The sequence below is a fragment of the Chionomys nivalis genome, chromosome 24 (assembly GCF_950005125.1).
Source record: "Chionomys nivalis chromosome 24, mChiNiv1.1, whole genome shotgun sequence".
In the NCBI taxonomy this organism is placed as follows: Eukaryota; Metazoa; Chordata; class Mammalia; order Rodentia; family Cricetidae; genus Chionomys; species Chionomys nivalis.
Genome location: NC_080109.1, coordinates 43,420,536 through 43,440,218, shown reverse-complemented (window position 1 = coordinate 43,440,218; position 19,683 = coordinate 43,420,536). Strand labels below are relative to the sequence as shown.

At 45.1% G+C, this 19,683-nt stretch overlaps 1 protein-coding gene across 5 annotated transcripts in view; it reads left to right on the top strand.

Moving 5' to 3' along the window:
• Pld1 (phospholipase D1) overlaps positions 1-19,683 on the top strand; it is a 208,851-nt gene that overhangs the window by 144,926 nt on the left and 44,242 nt on the right. For 4 of the 5 annotated variants that reach the window (XM_057756858.1, XM_057756859.1, XM_057756860.1 and 1 more), the window contains 2 exons: positions 3,839-3,949; positions 7,105-7,193. In XM_057756858.1, coding sequence (XP_057612841.1) covers positions 3,839-3,949; positions 7,105-7,193 — 200 coding nt within the window. The remainder of the gene's footprint in view (positions 1-3,838; positions 3,950-7,104; positions 7,194-19,683) is intronic. The other variant, XM_057756861.1, reaches the window with a different exon arrangement.

The following is a 19,683-nucleotide window of genomic DNA, read 5'->3' as shown; positions in this document are numbered from 1 at the left end:
CCCAGGGTGACGGTAGCCACAGAGGCCCCAGCAAGGTGACAATGCTTCATCTGTCACATCCTTTAGGACCATCTCCCATTGCCTGCCTTTCTTTTACATCTTTCTGGTTCCCCAAAGCGCCAACCACACACACATATCCACACGCTCAGCCCCTGTGCTTACCCCTTGAGTCTTTATTTAAACACTATGATTTCTTTTACTCCTTCAGCCCCTAGACTGACTTTTTCCTTTGGCACTGGTAAAAAGTCTATTCTTGCAAAAACTCCGTAGCCAACTGAGCAGCAGGCCTCAGACACAGGGGTTGTTAAAAGAGGGAACATGAGAAGGAGACAGACACCTCGGTCAATGTCTTTGCTTCCTCGGCTGTGGTTGTTTTAGCCCGGACTGGAGGAGTGAGGCTCCATCTTGGGAGTACTTCCTTTTCTCCTCAGACTCTGCCATTTGGGGGCATCCGCAGGAATGGATGCCAGCCTCACTCTGAAGGACAGGCATATGCATGCACACACACACACACACGCGCACGTGTGTGCGTAGGCACAGACACACATGGACACATTCTTTTGTCCTAAGCAATCCTTGTCCATAATTCACTCGAACACTTAGGGAAGTAACAAGGAATCAAGACTATTAATTAATTATGTGTATGTATATACATACATACACTGAACTTACAGGGACTAGAAGCGTTCTGGTGGAAAAGGAGAAACTTTGGACAGATACTAAGAATGTCCTGAAGGTTGCAGGAAGCAAGAGACATTTCTATTTTTTAAGTATTCACCTTAGGCCCATTGTGTAGGAGGGTAAGGGTTGTGCTTAATGAGAAGGTTATTTTTAGTTTAAAAAATAGGACACTGTACAAAGGAATATTTCTAGTCCTAGTTATGATTTTGTCCCTAAACCATCAAGTCAGATCTATGCCATTTTCATGCTGTATATTCAACTTCCCAGTCCGAAAAGTATGGTTAGATCTTATTCCCAGGACATGTGAGGTACGTTTTTGCACGTGGGGCAATGACTCTGAAACTTGTCTCTATTATTTTGTTTCAAACTAGAAACATGAGACAAGCTGGTGAGGCCAAGGAAACAAAAGAGGAGAGTGATTCCCAAGTAAAAATCAAACAGAAATGAATGAGCGCATGCTTGTTGTTCTCGGGGACTCCAGAACTTTCTCGACCATCGAAGATGTAGTTACGATGATTCTCCGGCTTCAGGTTTCAAAGGCAAACAGGCAGGCAGGGCCAGAAGGAAGTCAGTTTCTGTTGCTCTGTGGTGACAGGCATGTTTGAGCTAATCACGAGAGTCAATGACTAATAATCCTAAGTAGTTTTTTCTTTTTCCTCTCTTGCTTAAATTTAACTCTGAAATTGCCCCCAGATAATGACTGCTTTTAGTGAAGTGACTTCCCAACGTAAGTAAAAGCTTGGACTTAGGTCATGGGATCACAACCATGAGCACCCAGGAGTTGGGCAACTTCTTCTATGTGGTTGCTGTGAGCATTTTGAGAGCCTCCACTTTGGCATACGGTCTCTCCCACACAATGGGGTGTGTTTTCTGGGTATACAGATTGACTTTAAACATTTAAATGCCTCTGATCACCTGTCCCTCGTGGAAAATGACACCTGACCTCCCTGCTTTTCTTCCTGGCAGGCGTGGCTAATCAGAGCTGCCTATCAGTGTACCTGCCCCAAGAATTTCTTTTCATTATAATTTGGAAGACAGTCCAAATTGATAAGACATGCGAGTTGACCCCTGTTATGATATCTGGTTGCTGCTAATTTTTATCTTTCACGCATGAGTTTTGTCTTTGACTCAGAGCAGGTTTTCAGTGAGAAAGAAAAGCAAGTGTAGGTTTCTGGATCTCAGGGGGAGGTGAGGGCTTCCTGTCAGGGCTGCTTGTCAGTTCAGCTGCTGACTTAACAGAGCTATGCATTATTAAGTGCACACACGTTTATTTCCATGTTGGGATTTATAATCAAGTTTTTAGGTTAACACACCAAGGGATATCCCTATGATGATACCAACTTGTTTGTCCTGTCATTTTGTCTTAGCAGCAACAGTTCAGGGAGGAAAGGTAGGGCTGGGAGGTAGAGAAAGGGGAGGGAGAAGGAGGGGCACAAGGAGTGTGCACTCAGTTATTCAGAAGAGGGATGGAGCCTCCGTGGCATTGGAATGGCCAAGGAGAAGATGCTAAAAAGTTATAACCTGGAGCTGTGGGTCTGGATGGCTGTCTCCAGTGTTACAGACTTCAGTGAGGATGTGTGCCCTGAGAACTTTCCAATGCAACCCTCATTCTCTGGTCATGCTACTAGCAGTAACATCTTCCATTAAATTAAAGAGACCAAGAGTTGAAACTTTGGTTTAAGCTTTATTTCTCTCAGGTGACTAATTACGCAGTTCCTTGGAGATGCTGTTATTTCCTGGACCATTTTGACTTGGTTCATGTTCATGATCCCACTTCCACTTCTCATATGTACGTGTGTTTACCTGATAAGACTGGAATAAGGCAGCGTGTGTTGGGGAGTGCTGTCTAGTAAATACCCCGTATCAGATAAAGGACCAGTTTCAACATTCGCCTAAAATTAGAAACAACAAATATACTTTTATAGTTCTCCTCCCCTATTCATCCCCCACTTTCTTTTTTTCTCACTTGTACTTTTGTGGGTTGGGGTCTCATGTAGTCCAGGCTTGCCCTAAACTCACTATGTAGCCAAGGATGCTTTGACCTTCTGAGCCTCCCGCCTCCACTCTCCACATGCTGGGATCACAGGTATGTGCCGATGACATCTGGTTTGTGGGTACTATGGCAAATAGGGCTTTGTGTATGCCAGGCAAACACTCTAATGACTGCTACCTGCTCAGGCCTCCGATGAGTCTCCTGCGACAATACGCAGTTACTTAAGAAAGTCAAGACGTGTATACTAAGTGTTTACTATATGTAAAAGTCATACTGCAACAGTTGAAATACTGGGGGGACTACCAGGTGAAGGTCATCATGTGTTGGGAAGGCCATGGGATGCCGCCAGTGTTCCCCACCCCTGCCATACACAGCCGCGGTCACATCTCTGATGTGGTCTGCTGTAGCTCAAATGCACCTGCTAGTGCGTTGTCTTTAGTTACCAGTGCATACTGCTTTCTAGGTTCGAGGCTTGCTGGTACACACATCCGTCATTATTCTCTGCCCTACATCAGGGTCCTTGGCCTGTATGTAGGTGCAGCTGAAGGACTGTCATAGGGAAAACTATAGTAATTGTAGTGACCTAAATAAGTCTTCCAAATATTCCTTATAGAAACCACCCCTTAAGTCTTCAAGTTCTGAGTTAAAATAATGCTGGATTTGGAAGGATGCTGATATAGTTTGCTTCTCTATTGCTATGATAAATGTCATGGCCAAAGAAAATTGGAGAGAAAAGACTTTTTTACATCTTACAGGTTTTGGCTCATCATTCAGGGAAGCCAAAGCAAGAGCTGAGCAGGAACCATGGAGAAGCACAGCTTCCTGGCTGGCTCCCTGGCTCCCAGGCCCACCTGCCTAGGGGAGACATTGCTCACAGCAGGCCTGGTCCTCCTGCATCAATGAGAAATCAAGAAGATGCCCACAGACTTGGCCACGGTTCAGGATGATGGGGACAGTTCTTCAGTTGAGGTTCATTCTTCCCAGGTGTGACATGCTGACAGCGAAGATGAGCTATGACAAGGGTGTAGTCTGCGTGTGCTCCAGCTCTCCCTCTGACCATGTGGGGCTCAGCCACTGTGATCATTGCTTTAGAAGGAGTGACTTCATCGCATCGGTACAGATGGTAACTTCTCTGTTGTCTTATGTTTGCTCGTTGTCTTGCAGTTGCTCCGATCGGCAGCTGATTGGTCTGCTGGGATAAAGCACTATGAGGAGTCCATCCACACTGCCTATACCTACGTAATTGAGAACAGCAAGCACTACATTTACATTGAAGTAAGTAGTCAGTGAGTCAATTCCATAGCCTGCCTTCCTGGGTGTCTTAGTTCCTGTTGTCATGATAAGCACCATGACCCTGACCAGTCTGGGGGAGGGACAGAGTTTATTTGGCTTACATTTCCACAGTGCATCATTGAGGGAAGCCAGGGCAGGAACTTAAGAGGGGCACAGGAACTTGGAGGCGGGAACTGAAGCAGAGCCAATGAGCAGCATGGCTTACTGGTTACTTCCCGAGGCTGGCTTCCTGCTTTTTTGTCCCACCCAGGACTACTTGCACAGGGTTGGCAATGTGTCATTGTCCTGTGAAAGGCAGGGGGCTCCCATGTCAATCATCAATCGAGAAAATGTTCCCCGGAATTACTTGCCTATGGGCAATCTAATGGAGGCATTTTCTCTGTTGAGGTTCCTCTTCCTAGATAACTTTAGTTTGTGTTGAGCTTACAAGCAAAACAAAACAACAACAACATAAAAACAACTGACCAGGGCACCAAGTATCATACAAGACTTTAAGGACCCCAGTTCAGGATCCCTTATTAATAAACATGAACTGAGTTATGAAGAATTCTACGGAGATATTGACTGAAGTCGTTTGTATTTCTACATCCCAGCATGCCTGAATTCACTCTGCACCATCATTAACTCAAGACTAATGGAGTCTTGCAAACCCTTGAGGTACTGACATCTGTCAGCTGATGAATACATCTTTCGCTGAAACAAGCCCAGCATGGATGTGGGAGCTTTCACTGGGGTATGGTTAGGAGGTCTAGCATGAAGCATGTGCTGTTTCAGGAGAGCACACACATGCACACAGAGTAAATTGCTCACACAGAGGACTGACAAAATACCCCTGCTGTGGGGAATCCTGGAGCAGGAAAAGACAGGGAAGGGAATATGGGAATGGGTGTTGTGAGGACTCTGTGTTCAGAGTCCATGAGAAAGTCTGAGAGCATCAAGTTTTGTGTGGGAACTTTAATTGAACTTCAAAATAGATACAGAAATAGTACAGACTCTTTGGAACCCCTGAGAAAAATAAAGAATCCCAATAAGGAGGGGGAGACCCAAACCAACACATATCTCCCTCCTTTATCCTGGTTTTATTTTTCCATTGAATAAAAATAGAACGTTTAGCAGAAATGGGTTGTCGGGGAAACCATCTGAGCCCTGTTTTCCTTCTCCTGGAGTCCTGCTACTCCTCCCTTCCATAGAGCGACAGTCGATTAAAACATCGGCAAACAATTGTAGCTTGACTCATTCCTCAGACTTGGAGAAAGAGAAAGCTAATTAAAAATATTAGCAGCCTAATATTTTTGTGTGTGTGTTCCACATGGGATAATGCAGCAGATAAAGGGTATTAGTGGAAGTCAGGGAAGCCCACTCAGGGGTTTAATAAGACATTTGTTGTCATTGCCTGTGAGGATGATGCTATCACTGTCCCTCCGGCATCGGTTGTTTTGTTTCATTTTTAAAGTAGCATTAACACCGGCATCTCAGCTGCTTTTCTTGTTGCTGTGGTAAGGTAGCTGACAAAAGCAATTGAGGCAGCAAGGGTTTGTTTGGGCTCACAGTTATGAAGAATAAAAGGCGGTCACAGCAGGGAAGTCATGGTAGCAGGAGCAGGTGGTGGCACTGTCAGGAAGTGGGTGACAGTTCCTTCTCCTATGTAATGAGCCTGTGGTCCCAGTTTGTGGAATGGTGTTCTCCACATTTAGGGTGGGTCTTCCCACCTCAGTTAACCTAATCTGTATAAGCGCATGGGCTGGTTTCCATGGTGATTCTAAATTCCATCAAGTTAACCATCATGACTATTACGTGACATTGCATGAGGCCAGCAGTGCCATGTGGGCATTCATGGTTGTGGACGTTTCAGGGTGAGCCGTCAGCATTTATCTTAATCCTCAAAAGAGAGGTGGGGGAATGGGAAAGATGGAGAGAGAAAGCAAACCATGGCATGTGGCAGTCTGTCCTTGTAGCTGATGAGACATGCTACCCGGCTTTGTGGCAAGAGTTGTTTGAATCATATTCCCAGAAGAGATTCTGCACAATGCCTTCCTGCAAGTTGTCTCCTAAAGGCATCGTGCCTATTTGTGCCTTGCTGCGTAAAATCTTGTGAACTCAAAAAAATGGTATTGCTATCATACTTCAAGGTATTCCTTGAGATGATTTGTTTAAAAAAAATACAGTTGTATTGTAATTTCAATAAGCAGAACTCATGATACTTATTGGTTATTTTTAACATTCTTTTATGCAGCAATAAAAATCCTTTGTATCATTAGGATAATAATGGAGTTATTTTCTGACAATAGTGTTGGAGAATGTTTTATAGATCTATGAATAACAGAAGTACTTGAAATAAACCTCTTTTCATTCTATTTTATTAATAGATATGTACACACAAAATAGATTTGATATAATGTATATGGTATATCATATACATGATATACGTGCACAAAAGATACATATAACGGTATACATATATATACATACATACACACACAGATACACAGACATGTGCACATACACATGACCATGCAACATGGGCACTCTGACCAGCACAAAACACATATAGACACACACATGACTATGCAACATGGGTGTAACATGAGCATCCTGCTCGTTGGGGGTTTCTGTCCTGCCCAGTTCCCCACAGCCGGCAAGCCCCAAAGAAAATCACACAGAGATCTCTATAGGTTATAAAGCTGATTGGCCCATTAGGTCAGGCTTCTTATTAGCTCTTATGACTTATATTAACCCATTATTCTGATCTATTTTTGCCATATGGCTCAGTACCTTTTTCAGTTGGCAGATCACATCCTGCTTCCTCAGTGATCTGTGCAGGACTGGGAGGAATCAACTTCCTCCTTCCCAGACATGGGTACTCTGACCAGCATAAACACATGTGCCCACACACATGGACACGCTGACCAGCACAAACACATGTGCCCACACACACGGACACGCTGACCAGCACAAACACATGTGCCCACACACACGGACACGCTGACTAGTACAAACACATGTGCCCATACACATGACCATGCACACATACCTTGTGTGAGCCATTTTCCCTGTCACCTATATAGTATTGGTTCCCTCACTCTACACAATTCCCAGAGAAAACACAGCCTTACCCAAGTGTCCTATTTTTCTCACAGAACCAATTTTTCATAAGCTGTGCCGATGACAAAGTCGTGTTCAACAAGGTGGGCGATGCTATTGCCCAGAGAATCCTGAAAGCCCACAGGTAAGGTTCACTTTGAAGGGACATTCCAACCAAACTGCTGTAGCTGCTCCTGCTTCTCTGAGGAGGTGGCCACAAAGGCTTGTGTTGAAAATGGACTCCTCTTAGCTGTCTTGTGAGTCAGTTGCTGAGAAATATTCAGTTTATCTTGCTTCCTGGCCTGCCTTTTTCCCACATGTGGGGCTTATGTTCTGAGTTAGTTCATGGCAGATAGTGAACTATGCTCACACAAACAAAGCAGAGCGGACAGAAAACGTTGCCACAGAGCTATATTTAAATTCTCATTTCCAAATGTCATATTTCTTTAGGTCATGGATTTATTTCCCAACACCCTTATTCTAATCATATCCATATACTGTGCAGTCTTGCAGTGAAGTGAGCAGTTCAACAGCTCGGTGCAGTCACAGAGTAGCTGGCCTAGCCCTTTTCATTGTCTGTTTACTTTAATAACACCACTATTGCACATGTATGCCCATGGTGCACCCACACACAGCACATGCCACGGTCCAGTGTGGAGCACAGAGGCAAGCGCTGTGCTCTCTTCTCCTACCACGTGGGGCCCAGGAATCCAACTCAGGTGGTCAGGATTGGCAGCGAGCACCTGGTCTCTGCCAGCCTTTTAGGAATATTTACTTCTAGAAATTTTTTTATTTAAAAAATGTTATTTTTTTTTTTTAGTTTGGTGTGTGTGTATGTGTGTGTGCGCGTTTGTGTAGGTGCACACATGCCCACCGAGCTATCTTGCTGTCCCAATAATTCTTTTTGTTTTATCTGTTACTATTTGTGTCTTTGATTCACTCTGAGGTATTTTGTATCTTGTGTGAGTTAGTGGTCCACCTTCACTGTGTTTGTGGATGTAGATTTACAGCCAGCATGGTTGATTGGACAGACTATGGCCACATGTTCAAAGGAGCAGGGGGAGGGGCCTTGTTCCTTCCCACCCAGCTAGTTTATACCTGAAATAACCACACAGAAATTGTATTAATTAAATTACTGCCTGGCCCATTACCTCTAGCTTCTTATTGGCTAACTCTCACATCATGATCTAACCAATTTCTATTAATCTGTGTTCACCATGAAATCGTGGCTTACTGGCAAGATTCTAACCCTTTTTACAACTTTTTTTTCATATAATATGTAGTGATTTTAGAATGAAGGACATCTTAATGGTAACTATTAATATTTTATCTGTTTCATAGTTTTTATTTACATTATCTTATTGAATCTTCACACTTGTGAAAGTGGGTCTTGTAGTTGTGGATGTTCGATAAATTATGTTATTTACTTTTCTTGTGGCAAAAAAATACCAACCAAAGCAGATTAAGGCAGGAAGACTTTGCTTTATCTCATGGTGTGAAGATACAGTCCACCACCGTGGGGAGGCATGGCAGGATGCGAAGCGGGGGGCATGGCAGGATGCAAAGTGGGGGAGACATGGCGGAATGCAAAGTTGGGGGGCATGGTGGGGTGCTAAGTTGGGGGGCATGGCGGGATGTGAAGTGGGGGGCATGGCAAGATGCAAAGTGGGGGGCATGCCAGGATGTGAAGTGGGGGGAGGCATGGCGGAATGCAAAGTGGGGGGCATGGCGGGATGCGAAGTGGGGGGCATGGCAGATGCGAAGTGGGGGGCATGGCAGGATGCGAAGTGGGGGGCATAGCAAGATGAGAAGTAGGGGGTGTGGCAGGATGTTAAGTGATACCTGCCTTCCATCTGAAGTCAGGAAGCGGGGTGAACACTGACACTCAGCTCGCTTCCCTGTTTGAACTCAGTCCACAGCCCCAGTCCATGGAATGGTGCTGCCTTCACTCACAGTGGGCATTTCCATGTCAATGGACCTAATCTAGTGACTCTTCCAGGCATGCCCAGAAATCAGTCGATATTAACTATCACACTTGTCTAGGTTGCTTTTCAGCAATTTGGAATTTTGAAGGACCAAGTGTTTCCTCATAGCAGGCAAACACGATCCATAGCTGGCTAGGAAGAACGGTCCATTCACCCCATGGGGCTTCCTTGTATGGAGGTAGTAACTGGGGTAGGCCTCTATGGCTCTTTCCCCTTCGCCAGTCATTAACACACATACTGATCCCAGAGAGTGGGAACAAATGAGGCAGTTTCCTTTGGCCTATGGAGGGTAAAATCTGGGTAAAAGGACATCACTGTGAGTCAGCAGTGGGGATGGCCATCTCACCCCAATGCTGAGGGGGTCTGGGCCTCCCTGCATTCTGTGCCTCTTGTGGTCTGCTCAGCAGGCCTCACTCTCCACTGCGTGTTAGAATCACCATCAGGTGTCTGGAAAACTGCCCAGTTTGTCTCAGCTTCACATTTGCTGGGTACAGTTTCCTACAGGAAGGCCACCAGATTGTATATGGCTGCAAAGATGGCCCCAGGCATGGACAAGATGGTGTGGTCATCATCTGGAACACAAGGACAGCCTGTACCCTCTGGACGCCTCCTGAAGTCACCATAGCATCTGTTGCTGCGAGGATTCATCAACAGCCTCGCTTGTAGGTGGACATACGTGTGTACGCAGAGGTTTCTCACCTCCCTGCCCCCCCTACTATCTGGAGCAATTAGGGAGTTTGAAAAGTGCCTTGTTTTTCTGTCAGTTTTGGCATCTCATTGATGCAGGACTGCCTGCTTTATTTAGAAAGCACATTCGGCATAAGGAGAAAACAAAACATGGTCTTAGGAAGTTGAAGTAAAATCACAGAAAAATGTGAAGTTAGTGAGTGAGTTCATCGCAGTGAATGGTGGATTGTGAACTGTGGAACTGTGATTAGCTAATAACTGTAACTGGATGAGCTAGAACTTCACTGCTCTCGGTAGCACCCAATAGTGCATAGGTACCTGCAAGATTGGGCTGAGTAGTTTAGGAGTTTGAGAGAATGTGTTTCTGTGTATATGTGTGCATGTGAAGGTGAGTGTGTGTGTGTGTGTATGTATGTGTGTGTGCGTGTGTGTGTGTATGTATGTGTGCATGTATGTGTGTGTATGTGTGCGTGTGTGTATGTATGTGTGCGTGTATGTGTGTGTATGTATGTGTGCGTGTATGTGTGTGTATGTATGTGTGCGTGTGTGTATGTATGTGTGCGTGTATGTGTGTGTGTATGTGTGTGTGTATGTGTGCGTGTATGTGTGTGTGTGTATGTGTGTGTGTATGTGTGTGTGTATGTGTGTGTATGTGTGTGTATGTATGTGTGCATGTGTGTGTGTGTGTGTGTAGGCCAGAGGATAGCTTCAGCTCCCATTCCTCAGGTGCTGTGGGCTATCACTAGACAAGACTGAATAACTGATGAAAATGTAAGTATTCACCTCAGAAACGCTTGAGAATATGACCTATTGTTGTCAGTACTTCAAACCAAGTAGGGAAGGCAAATGAACTCAGTTGAAAAAAATATGCCCAAGAGAAAGATTTAAATTAAAAAAAAAAAACAAACAAGACTGATATTTAAATAAAACATTTAAGTTAAGCCAGGGATGGTGGTGCATGTGAGTTCAAGGCCAGTCTGGTGTATATAGTTCCAGGCCAACAGACTACGCAGAGACTCTGTCTCAAAAACAAAACAAAACAAAAAAAAAAAACAGGTCAACATTGATCTTTTCATTTGCCTATCTATCTATCTATCTATCTATCTATCTATCTATCTATCATCTAATTATCTACCTATCCCTTTTTTCTTCCTTCCTTCCTTCCTCCCTTCCTATATTCCTCCGTCTCCCTTCCCTTCCTCCCTCCCTCCCTCCCTCCCTCCCTCCCTCCCTCCCTCCCTCCCTCCCTTTTGAGGTAGTCTCTCACTAGCCTAAACTTCACAAAATCGACAAGCTGGGTGGCCAGTCAGCCTCGAAGATGCTTCTGTGTCCATGGGATTGGGGTTATATACCCTCACATCTAGCTTTTTGAAGTTATGAGCTCTGGGGATTGATTGGGCCAGGCCACCATGTCTGCAGGACAAGGACCTCCGTGACTGAGCTGTTACTGCAGCCCAAGACCATTGTCTTCTGTCATTTCAGTTTGCACCTGAAGAACTGGAATATTCCCGAAGTTCTAGTATTTTAGAGAGGGAAGGAATTCATGATATTTTCTCATTCCGCATTTCCCAGCATTTCTGTGAGTGGATCCGGGAGGCGATAGGAGTGTGGAAGGCAGTGTGTCTCCGATTGCACAGCTTGATTTTACTTAATTATTTGAAGACTGTGGGCTGGTTTTCCTAGACAAGGTCAAGGCAGAAGACCAAGCCCCATTCGCAGGCTGCCTGTTTTGTTCCGTAGTAGTGGCCTGGGCCTTGCTCTTTCTCTTCCTTCATAGATCTCCCTTGCCAAAGACACATTCCTCGCAGCAGGCCTGCTTCAGTGGCTGGAGGACGACAAGGCAGGAGTATAAAGCAAGGTCAGGGAAGTGACAGCCCACCGCCAGGTCTGACAGAGGAATGTGGGCCCTTGGCCAGGACCCTCCCACCTCGGGTAGATGGAATTCCCCCAGGTGCCAGCTCCCTCTGCCAGCGTTGGAACGGAACCTCATCCCAGCTCCCCAGAGCCATTTACTTCCTTTCCCACAGCCAACATTCTCCCCAGAAACAGGATTCTGCCAGGTCTCCGTGCTGTGTTCCATGACCTGGAGTCCCACACCCAAGTTCATTCCACAGTAAACAAGGAGGAGCCAGGGGAACAACATGTCTGCTCTAATACCTCAGCCTGTCTCCCACCGTACTTGAAACATACCTTTGACAATTCGAATGTGTCTGGGCAGGCAGGATAAGTCATGGCCCTCTATTTCAAACCATGTCTGTCACACCACAACCTAGTAACCTAAGGGAAAGACGATGCCAACTGATCTAGACAGAAACCCTTTAGGGCGTTGTGTGTCATGAGTGAATGGGTTCTGGGGACAATCTCAGGCCTGCCTCTTTTGACATGCAAAATTTCCCTGCCTTGGTAGACAGCCAGGCGATGAGAGAGTGCATCTCACATGATTGTCACCAGAAATCTGATGTACAGTGACAGTGGCAGTTTACTTCATGCGTCTGTTAGAACGAGATGGCATCGAAACTGCATCGTGAAGCTGCTTTAAAAATACATAGTTTTTAAAAATTGTTTGACCTTCTCAGATGATTCTTACACCTGGGGAAGTTGGCGCACGCAAGTAAAAGGCTACTGTGAGCAGTGACCAGTCGTGAACTCTAGTGTCCTTGGAGCCAGCTGTCTGGGGACTTATGTGACCTTTGCAGTCTGTTGCTCTGTGTTTTTCTAATGCTGTTTCTTCACCAACAAAGAGAACTATGAAGCATCTATGTGAGTGTTTATGGTGTCAGTTAGGTGACGAAGCACCAGTTAATGTGAAATCATTATAGCATTCCAGGGCCGTCGTCATCTGGAAACACACTACACACTCTAAATCAAAAGTATAAAGAGTCATAACGGCTAAATCAAAATTCTTATCTGTGCCAGAAACAAAGATTCCCACCAAAAAGAGTTTAATCATCCCTATTTTAAATTGTTGGGTGCATTACTATAGATTCAAACTTGCTTTAAAAAAAAAAAACCAATATTTTTAATTAAAAAAAAACAAACAACTCCTTACTTTTGTTTTCAACCACTGGCTCACAACTTTGTTCTGCCTTTGGAGAACCTGCCGGGACTATAGCAGATTTCTCTTTCCAACTGATTTTCGATCTCTCTTTTTAAAAAGCTTTTATTGCATTTATTTATTTACGTGTTTATTTATTTGTGTGTGTGTGTGAAGTTACACACATGCCACAGTACATATGCAGAGATAAGAGGACAACTTGTGGGAGTCCGTTCTCTCCTTCCACCACATAGGTCTTGCTATTGAGCTCAGGTTGTCAGGCTTGGGATCCAGCATCCTCACCCACGGGACATCTTGCCTGGGTTTCTCCTTGAGATGGCATCATAAGATGGGAGGAGCTTGCCGGCACTGTCCTCTCCGTTCAGTCCGGTTTTGCCTTGTGTCAGCTGCTGTCTGCCCTGTCATTCTTGGGTGATACAAAAGCCGTAACTTTAATTTTAATTAAACTGTTAAGGGCCATTTTTGAGTCCTTCTGGTAGGTGCTTTTCTCAACTTTGTGGGGCTGGATACGTAATGCCTCACCCTAGAGAGCAGGCAGCTGAGACTAAGTAACTCACACAAGCCTACCCATGGGGGAGTGGGACCCAAAGCCTGTCAGCAGGTGCTATGAAATGTCTCCCATAGGCTCGTATGTCTGAACACGTGGACACCTATCCATGGTGTTGTTTTGGGTTGTGGGTCCTTTAGAGGCAGAACCTCCCTGGAGGCAGTGGGCCACTGTGTGTAAGAGTTAATGTAGCGGTGGGGCTGGTGGTTTGAGACAGTTTTTTGTAGTCAGGGTTGATGACCTTGATATCACTGTGTTAGCCAAGGATGACCTTGAATTTCTGATCTTCTTTCCACCCCTCAAGTCTTGGGTGGAACTTGTCATGTGATACCAGACCTGATTTATGCAGGGTTAAGAATCCAACCAAGGCTTTATGCATGCGGAGTAAGCATTCTGCCACGTGAGTCACACCCCCAACTCAGAGCTTGAAGTTTTATAACCTGGCCCTACTTCCTGTTCATTCTGTTTTCTGATTGAAGAGGCAATGTGACCACTGGTTTAGATTTCTGCCACCATGTCCTCCCCACCAGGATGAGCTGTGAGCCCTCCCCACCATGGTGGACTGTGTGTTGTCATACTGTAAGCAAAAATAAGATGCTTCCTGTGGTAGTTTGAAGGTAATTAATTCTATAATCTTATAAGGGAGTGGCACTGTTAGGAGGTGTGGCCTGGTTGGAGATTTACAATGTAGTCTTGTTGGAGGAAGACTGTCACTGTGCAGGCAGGCTTTGAAGTCTCAAATATGCTCAGTATACTACCCAGTGGCTTAGTCCAGTTCCTTTTGCCTTCTGAACAAGATGCAGCCAACACCATGTCTATCTGCACGCTGCCATGCTCCCCACCATGATGATAATGGACTGAATCTCTGAGCTGTTAATCACCGCCTCAATTCAGTGTTTTCCTTTAAAGGAGTTGCTGTGGCCATGGTGTCTCTCCACAGCAATAGAAACTCTATCTAAGACACGCTCTTAAGTAGCCTTTGTCAGTGTTTGGTCCAGCCATAAGAATCATAGATGGGTCCCAGGACTTTAGCTTCTGCTCCTCAGCACCAGGCTTCCGATTGTCCCTTGTCTCTAAGGAAGCAGATAGTTTTAATAGTTAAGATTTCAAAAAAGCCAAGAAAGCTATTTATTTAAAACCATACAAATATTTTGTTTTTAAAGCATTTGATGGCTAAAGTTTCTTTCAGTTAGATGCTATCTCTACCCTACAATTTTCATATCCTGTAATTTTGTGTTGTCAAAAGGCATGCCAGACTGGGTGCAGAAGTGGCGTGCTGAGGGATTGGAGCTGCAGTTATCAGAAAAAGAAGGGAAAACATTTTCGGTATGACAATTGCTAGCTTTTTTTTTCTTTCTTCTTTCTTTTTCTCCTTCCTTCCTTCCTTCCTTCCTTCCTTCCTTCCTTCCTTCCTTCCTTCCTTCCTTCCTTCCTTCCTTCTTTTCCCCCTTGTAGGGTATTTTCCAAGCCCTAGAACATTTTTAGAGAAGAGGTTACATCAGGGCATGGATGACAACAAATCCTGGCAGAGTTTTGTTTGAGATCATTTTATTGCCTTTATTTTATTCCAAACAATCTTATGAATGGTCTTCTCAGCATGTAGATATAAAAAGGAGCCTAAGGCTGGAGCCAACAATCATTTTGAGCCTGACTTTGTGTCCTGACTAGGGTGGGGTTGGTGGAGAACAGTTGGGCTTAATAAGTGACTGCGTGGGGTCTCTTTTGGAGGATATGTCTTTTCAAATGTTATCAAGCCTGGGATAAAGTTGAACTCAGGTATGCTGGGCTAACCCAACATTCTTACGTTTCAAAGTTTGCTGCTTTGTGTGTTGGGTCTAGCGATCTATCCCAGATTACACGACCTCTCATAGAGTTGATAAAGATCAGCGTTAGGTCATGTGGACATTTCTAGCAGGCTGCTAGATTTTAGTCAGTTCCCTCATCTACCAATAAGGCGGTGGTCAGAAAGATTTATTGCATCTTAAGGATTAGCCCAACATGAAATTCAAAAGGTTATGTCCTGAACTTTCAAGAGGCAGCAGATCTAAGTCCAGCATGACTGACCCCACCACTAACTAACAGTCCCTCTGTAAAAGGTCCTTAGGAGCCCCAGCTGCAATCACTCCCATTTGTGGCACAGTTCCTATCCTCAGTGCCTCTCAGTTCAGTAACGAACCTCCTGCCCCAACTGCTCATGGCTACAGAAGCACGCTGAGTCTCTTTGGGGCTTTGCTAAGGTCCTGAGACACAGCTGTGAGCTAACAGCTTCTAACCCAAGGGCTCAGGCATCAGGGAGGAAGGATTAAGAGGGCAAGGGTCTCATTCGAAAGAACAGGAGGGGACTGGAGAGACTGCAGCCTCCTTGTGGCCACTACTCTGCTTTTAAAGATGCAAACAGATTTACAGCAATAGCCTTAGAATAGTTATCTTCCATAACCCACGCCCATGGGCCCGAGGGAGCTCCGTTAGTAAAGCAGAAGATTGAGAAGCACGAAGACTGAGTTTAATCCCCAAGCCTACTGCAAAAGGCTGGGCATGAGAGTACAAACATCTAACCCCGGCGCTGGGGGCCGCAGAGACAGCCGAACCCCTGGGAATCACTGACGACCTAGGCCAATTGACAAGCTCCAAGCCCATGAGACAAGGTGGACAAGGTTCCAGACAATGACACCTGTTCCCAACAATGACTTCTGGCTTCCACACACATATGTAGATACATGCAAATGCATTCTCTCACACATGAAAACTTACAAACACACAAATAAATGTAAAAAGAATCATATAAAATAAATAAAACGGAAGTGGCTGGGGCCTGCACTGTTTCCTCTGGAGGTTTGCTCAGAATGGGCGAACCGTTTTCACTAGCTTACTCTTACTTCTTTTATTTTTAATTTTTTAAAAAAGACCTACTTTTTTTGGGGGGGGGGCAGGGTTTCTCTGTGTATCTCTGGCTGTCCTGGGACTCACTCTGTAGACCAGGCTGGCCTCAAACTCAGATCCATCTGCCTCTGCCTCCTGAGTGCTGAGATTGAAGGAGTGAGCACCATGGTCCAGCAAGACCTATTTTTATGTAGCATGTGTCTCTCTGTAGGGATTTGCACGTGAGTGCAGTTTCTACAGGGTCCAGAAGGGGGCATAAGGTGTAGGATCCTCTGGAACTAGAGTTACAGGCTGCTGTGAGCCTCCATCTGACTTGGGGTGCTGGAACCCCAACTCCTTTAGAGGAGCAGTACACATCCCTAACCCCTGAGCCACCTCTCCAGCCCCTTTCTTAACTCTTTATCCCCTGCCTCAGCTCTTAGGGTCTTCGTCTAGCCCCCTCATTCTGAAAGTGCCCATCTTGTGCGTGGGCTCCTTTCTGCCTTGGCACCCTAGGAGCAACGCCTGCTTCACAGTTCCAGGCACAAAGCACATGTAAGAGGTTATACTGGGCATTTCAAGATTAGCTGCCATGTTTACATTGTCTAATTGGTTTGCTTGGGTCATTTTCAACATGGTACCTGAACGATTTTTCCCTTGAGTGGTTCTCGCAGCGATAAGGTAACTTAGTTGTCTTCCTATGGCTGAACATTGCTTTCCAGTGTCTAGCCCTTATATGTCACATTGCCGTAAGAGTTCATGAATTTTATTTATTTATTTATTTATTTATTTATTTATTTATTTATTTTTTGGTTTTTCGAGACAGGGTTTCTCTGTGGTTTTGGAGCCTATCCTGGAACTAGCTCTTGTAGACCAGGCTGGTCTCGAACTCACAGAGATCCGCCTGCCTCTGCCTCCCAAGTGCTGGGATTAAAGGCGTGCGCCACCACCGCCCGGCGAGTTCATGAATTTTAAAGGAAAAACTCATTTTAACCAGACTCTTGAAGATGGGAATTTTATAAAATGGTATCTTAATTCAAGTGGGTGAAGCAATCGCCTACTTGACAGGTCGTTACTCATGGCCTGTTTCCCACCAGCTCTCAATTGCTTTAAAAAGTAGTCCTTTCACATGTGAGGGACTCCTTCCCTGCTGGCTGCTGGGCTCTGGGGGCGCCATGTTTCCAGAGAGACTGGAATCTTTGCAACAGAGGGATTTGTGTTGCACAGCGTGTGTAATAGTTTCACATACTTTTTACAAAGTCAGAAGCAATTTAGATTCCTGCATCAAGGATCAGCTATGCAGAGGACTGCCATGCCCCTGATGGGCTCTCATTGAAGAGGTGCGAGGTTTACTGTTGAATGGTAAGACAACAACATTCAGAAAAGCCTTCACCAGGACTGCATCCACAGGACCACGGAGGTCACCGAGTGGGGCCAAAAGTAGGGGAAAGGTTTTGTTATTTTATCTGTGTAATCCTCTTAGGTTTTACACGGTGTTACTCACTGGAAAGTCTGATTTTGTTTTTGGCTCCTTGGAGTACTAAACAGAGAATAACCATATGACTCAATATTTCCATTCTTGAGTGTGTATCCAAAAAGGACTGAAAATGAGTCAAATGGACTTGATGTGCCAAGATTGACTTTGTTTTTGTTTTGGTGGGTTTTTTTGTTTGTTTGTTTTTTGAGGTGGGTCTTTTACTCTGTTTGGACTAGTAGTCTAGAACTCTCTATGTAGACCAGTGCAGCCTGGAACGCCCAGGCGTGGGCCTGCCTCTGAGTGCTGGGATTAAATGTGTGTACCACCATGCTCTGCCTAATAATGCAATATTGGTAGCAGCTTTATTCTCAATAGCCACAAGGCAAAGACAAACCGACTGCCCACCAGCAAACGAAAGTGTATACACAACACAGAATACTGTCCAGCCACAAGGGGAAAGGGCCACTGACACATGCTGTCGTATGGATGGACCTTGAGGGTACTATGTGAAGAAAAACAAGTTAGACCCAAAGGACACTTATATGCAAAATCCATACAGGCAATTCATAAAAACAGAAAGTCCCCAGAGATCACCAGGGAGATGAAGATGATGAAAAGCACTGAATAGGGAAGATAGTCGTCACATAAAATTATGAACACAATTAATAATGAAGAATCATGTACTTACAGTGGCCAAATGCCCAATTTTCATGTCATATATTTACCATAATGAAAATTCAAGATAAACATAATTAAAGAAAAAACATCAAGTACAGCTTGACTTATTCTTCACTGAAACACTCTTCTAACCTGACCCCACCCTCAGCAGCCAACAGTAGTCGCTGAGAATGTGGGTCGTATATTGAACGCTCCCAAAATAGAAAGGTATGTGGACATGCACCCTTGTGTTGGAGCAGATCAGCCCTCAGCCCAGGCCTTGAGGCCCAGAGCCCAGGGCCACCGTCTGTGGGAAGGAAGAGGCCAGTGTGACCCGGTTCTGACTGCTGTGTCAGGAAGTTTCATAGATGAAGGTGACCTATAAGTGAAGTCTGCCCTGGGCTAGGAGCTGAGGAGCCAAATTTTTTTAGAAAGGGTTGGGTGGGGTATGGTGGACATTGCTGGGGTGATTGTGGAAAATCTCACTACAGTATGATTTTAACTGGAAAAGCAGTGGAGTCTTTGGACTATTTATAGTGCCTTTCTTGGTCCTTAAATGTCTATTTGCGTGTGTGTATGGGTTTTTAAATGCTGCTCTGGGAAAATGGCTTGGGGCTTCCTGCTCTTTTCCCGGTTCCTGTTTACCATTTAAAGATCTTGCCTTCTCTCCTAATCGAGCAGATAACTAGGTCTGTTCACAAGGTCTCTGTATTCTTCTCAACCCAAACTATGTTTGCCATCTAGTGAGTAATCCTTGCCATTACAGCAGCCTCCTTCTAATGCCTCATTTCTCAGCCCGGCTAAGGCAGCCCAGCCCAGCTGACTCCAGTCACTTGGCATACACTGCTGTGAATACACGGACATTCAGGCCCACTGGTCAGATCTGAGCCATCAGAATAGTGGAAGTTCTCACGGAAGGGGCACTTCTGCCGTTCCTAAGAAGATAAACTCCGGCAATTCAGTGTTATAAAAGGTTTAAGCAGGATGACGTATGAGAATTAACCAGCAGCGAAAATGTGCTCAAGCCAACTGTTTGCGCACTGTGACGCTTCTCCATTCATTCCCAAGCTTTCTCTTCTTCCTGTGTGTTCTCCAAACAGTTCCGGAGGCTATCACAGTCTGCTACTCTCACAGTAAATGTTGCCTTGAGGGCTATCCAACCTGGGGCCATGGACAGCTGCCGCCAAATCTGAAACTTACACAAAACATTATGAGAGGGGTTGCCCCTGACTCTAAACTGAACTATTCTTCATCATGACCTTTGTCTATCACAGTGTCCTACCTCAGAGCTAAAGGTCATAAATGCCTATCAGCATAACAGTCTGGGTTTCTGAGCACACACCGAAAGAGAGCTACATTTTCTGCTTG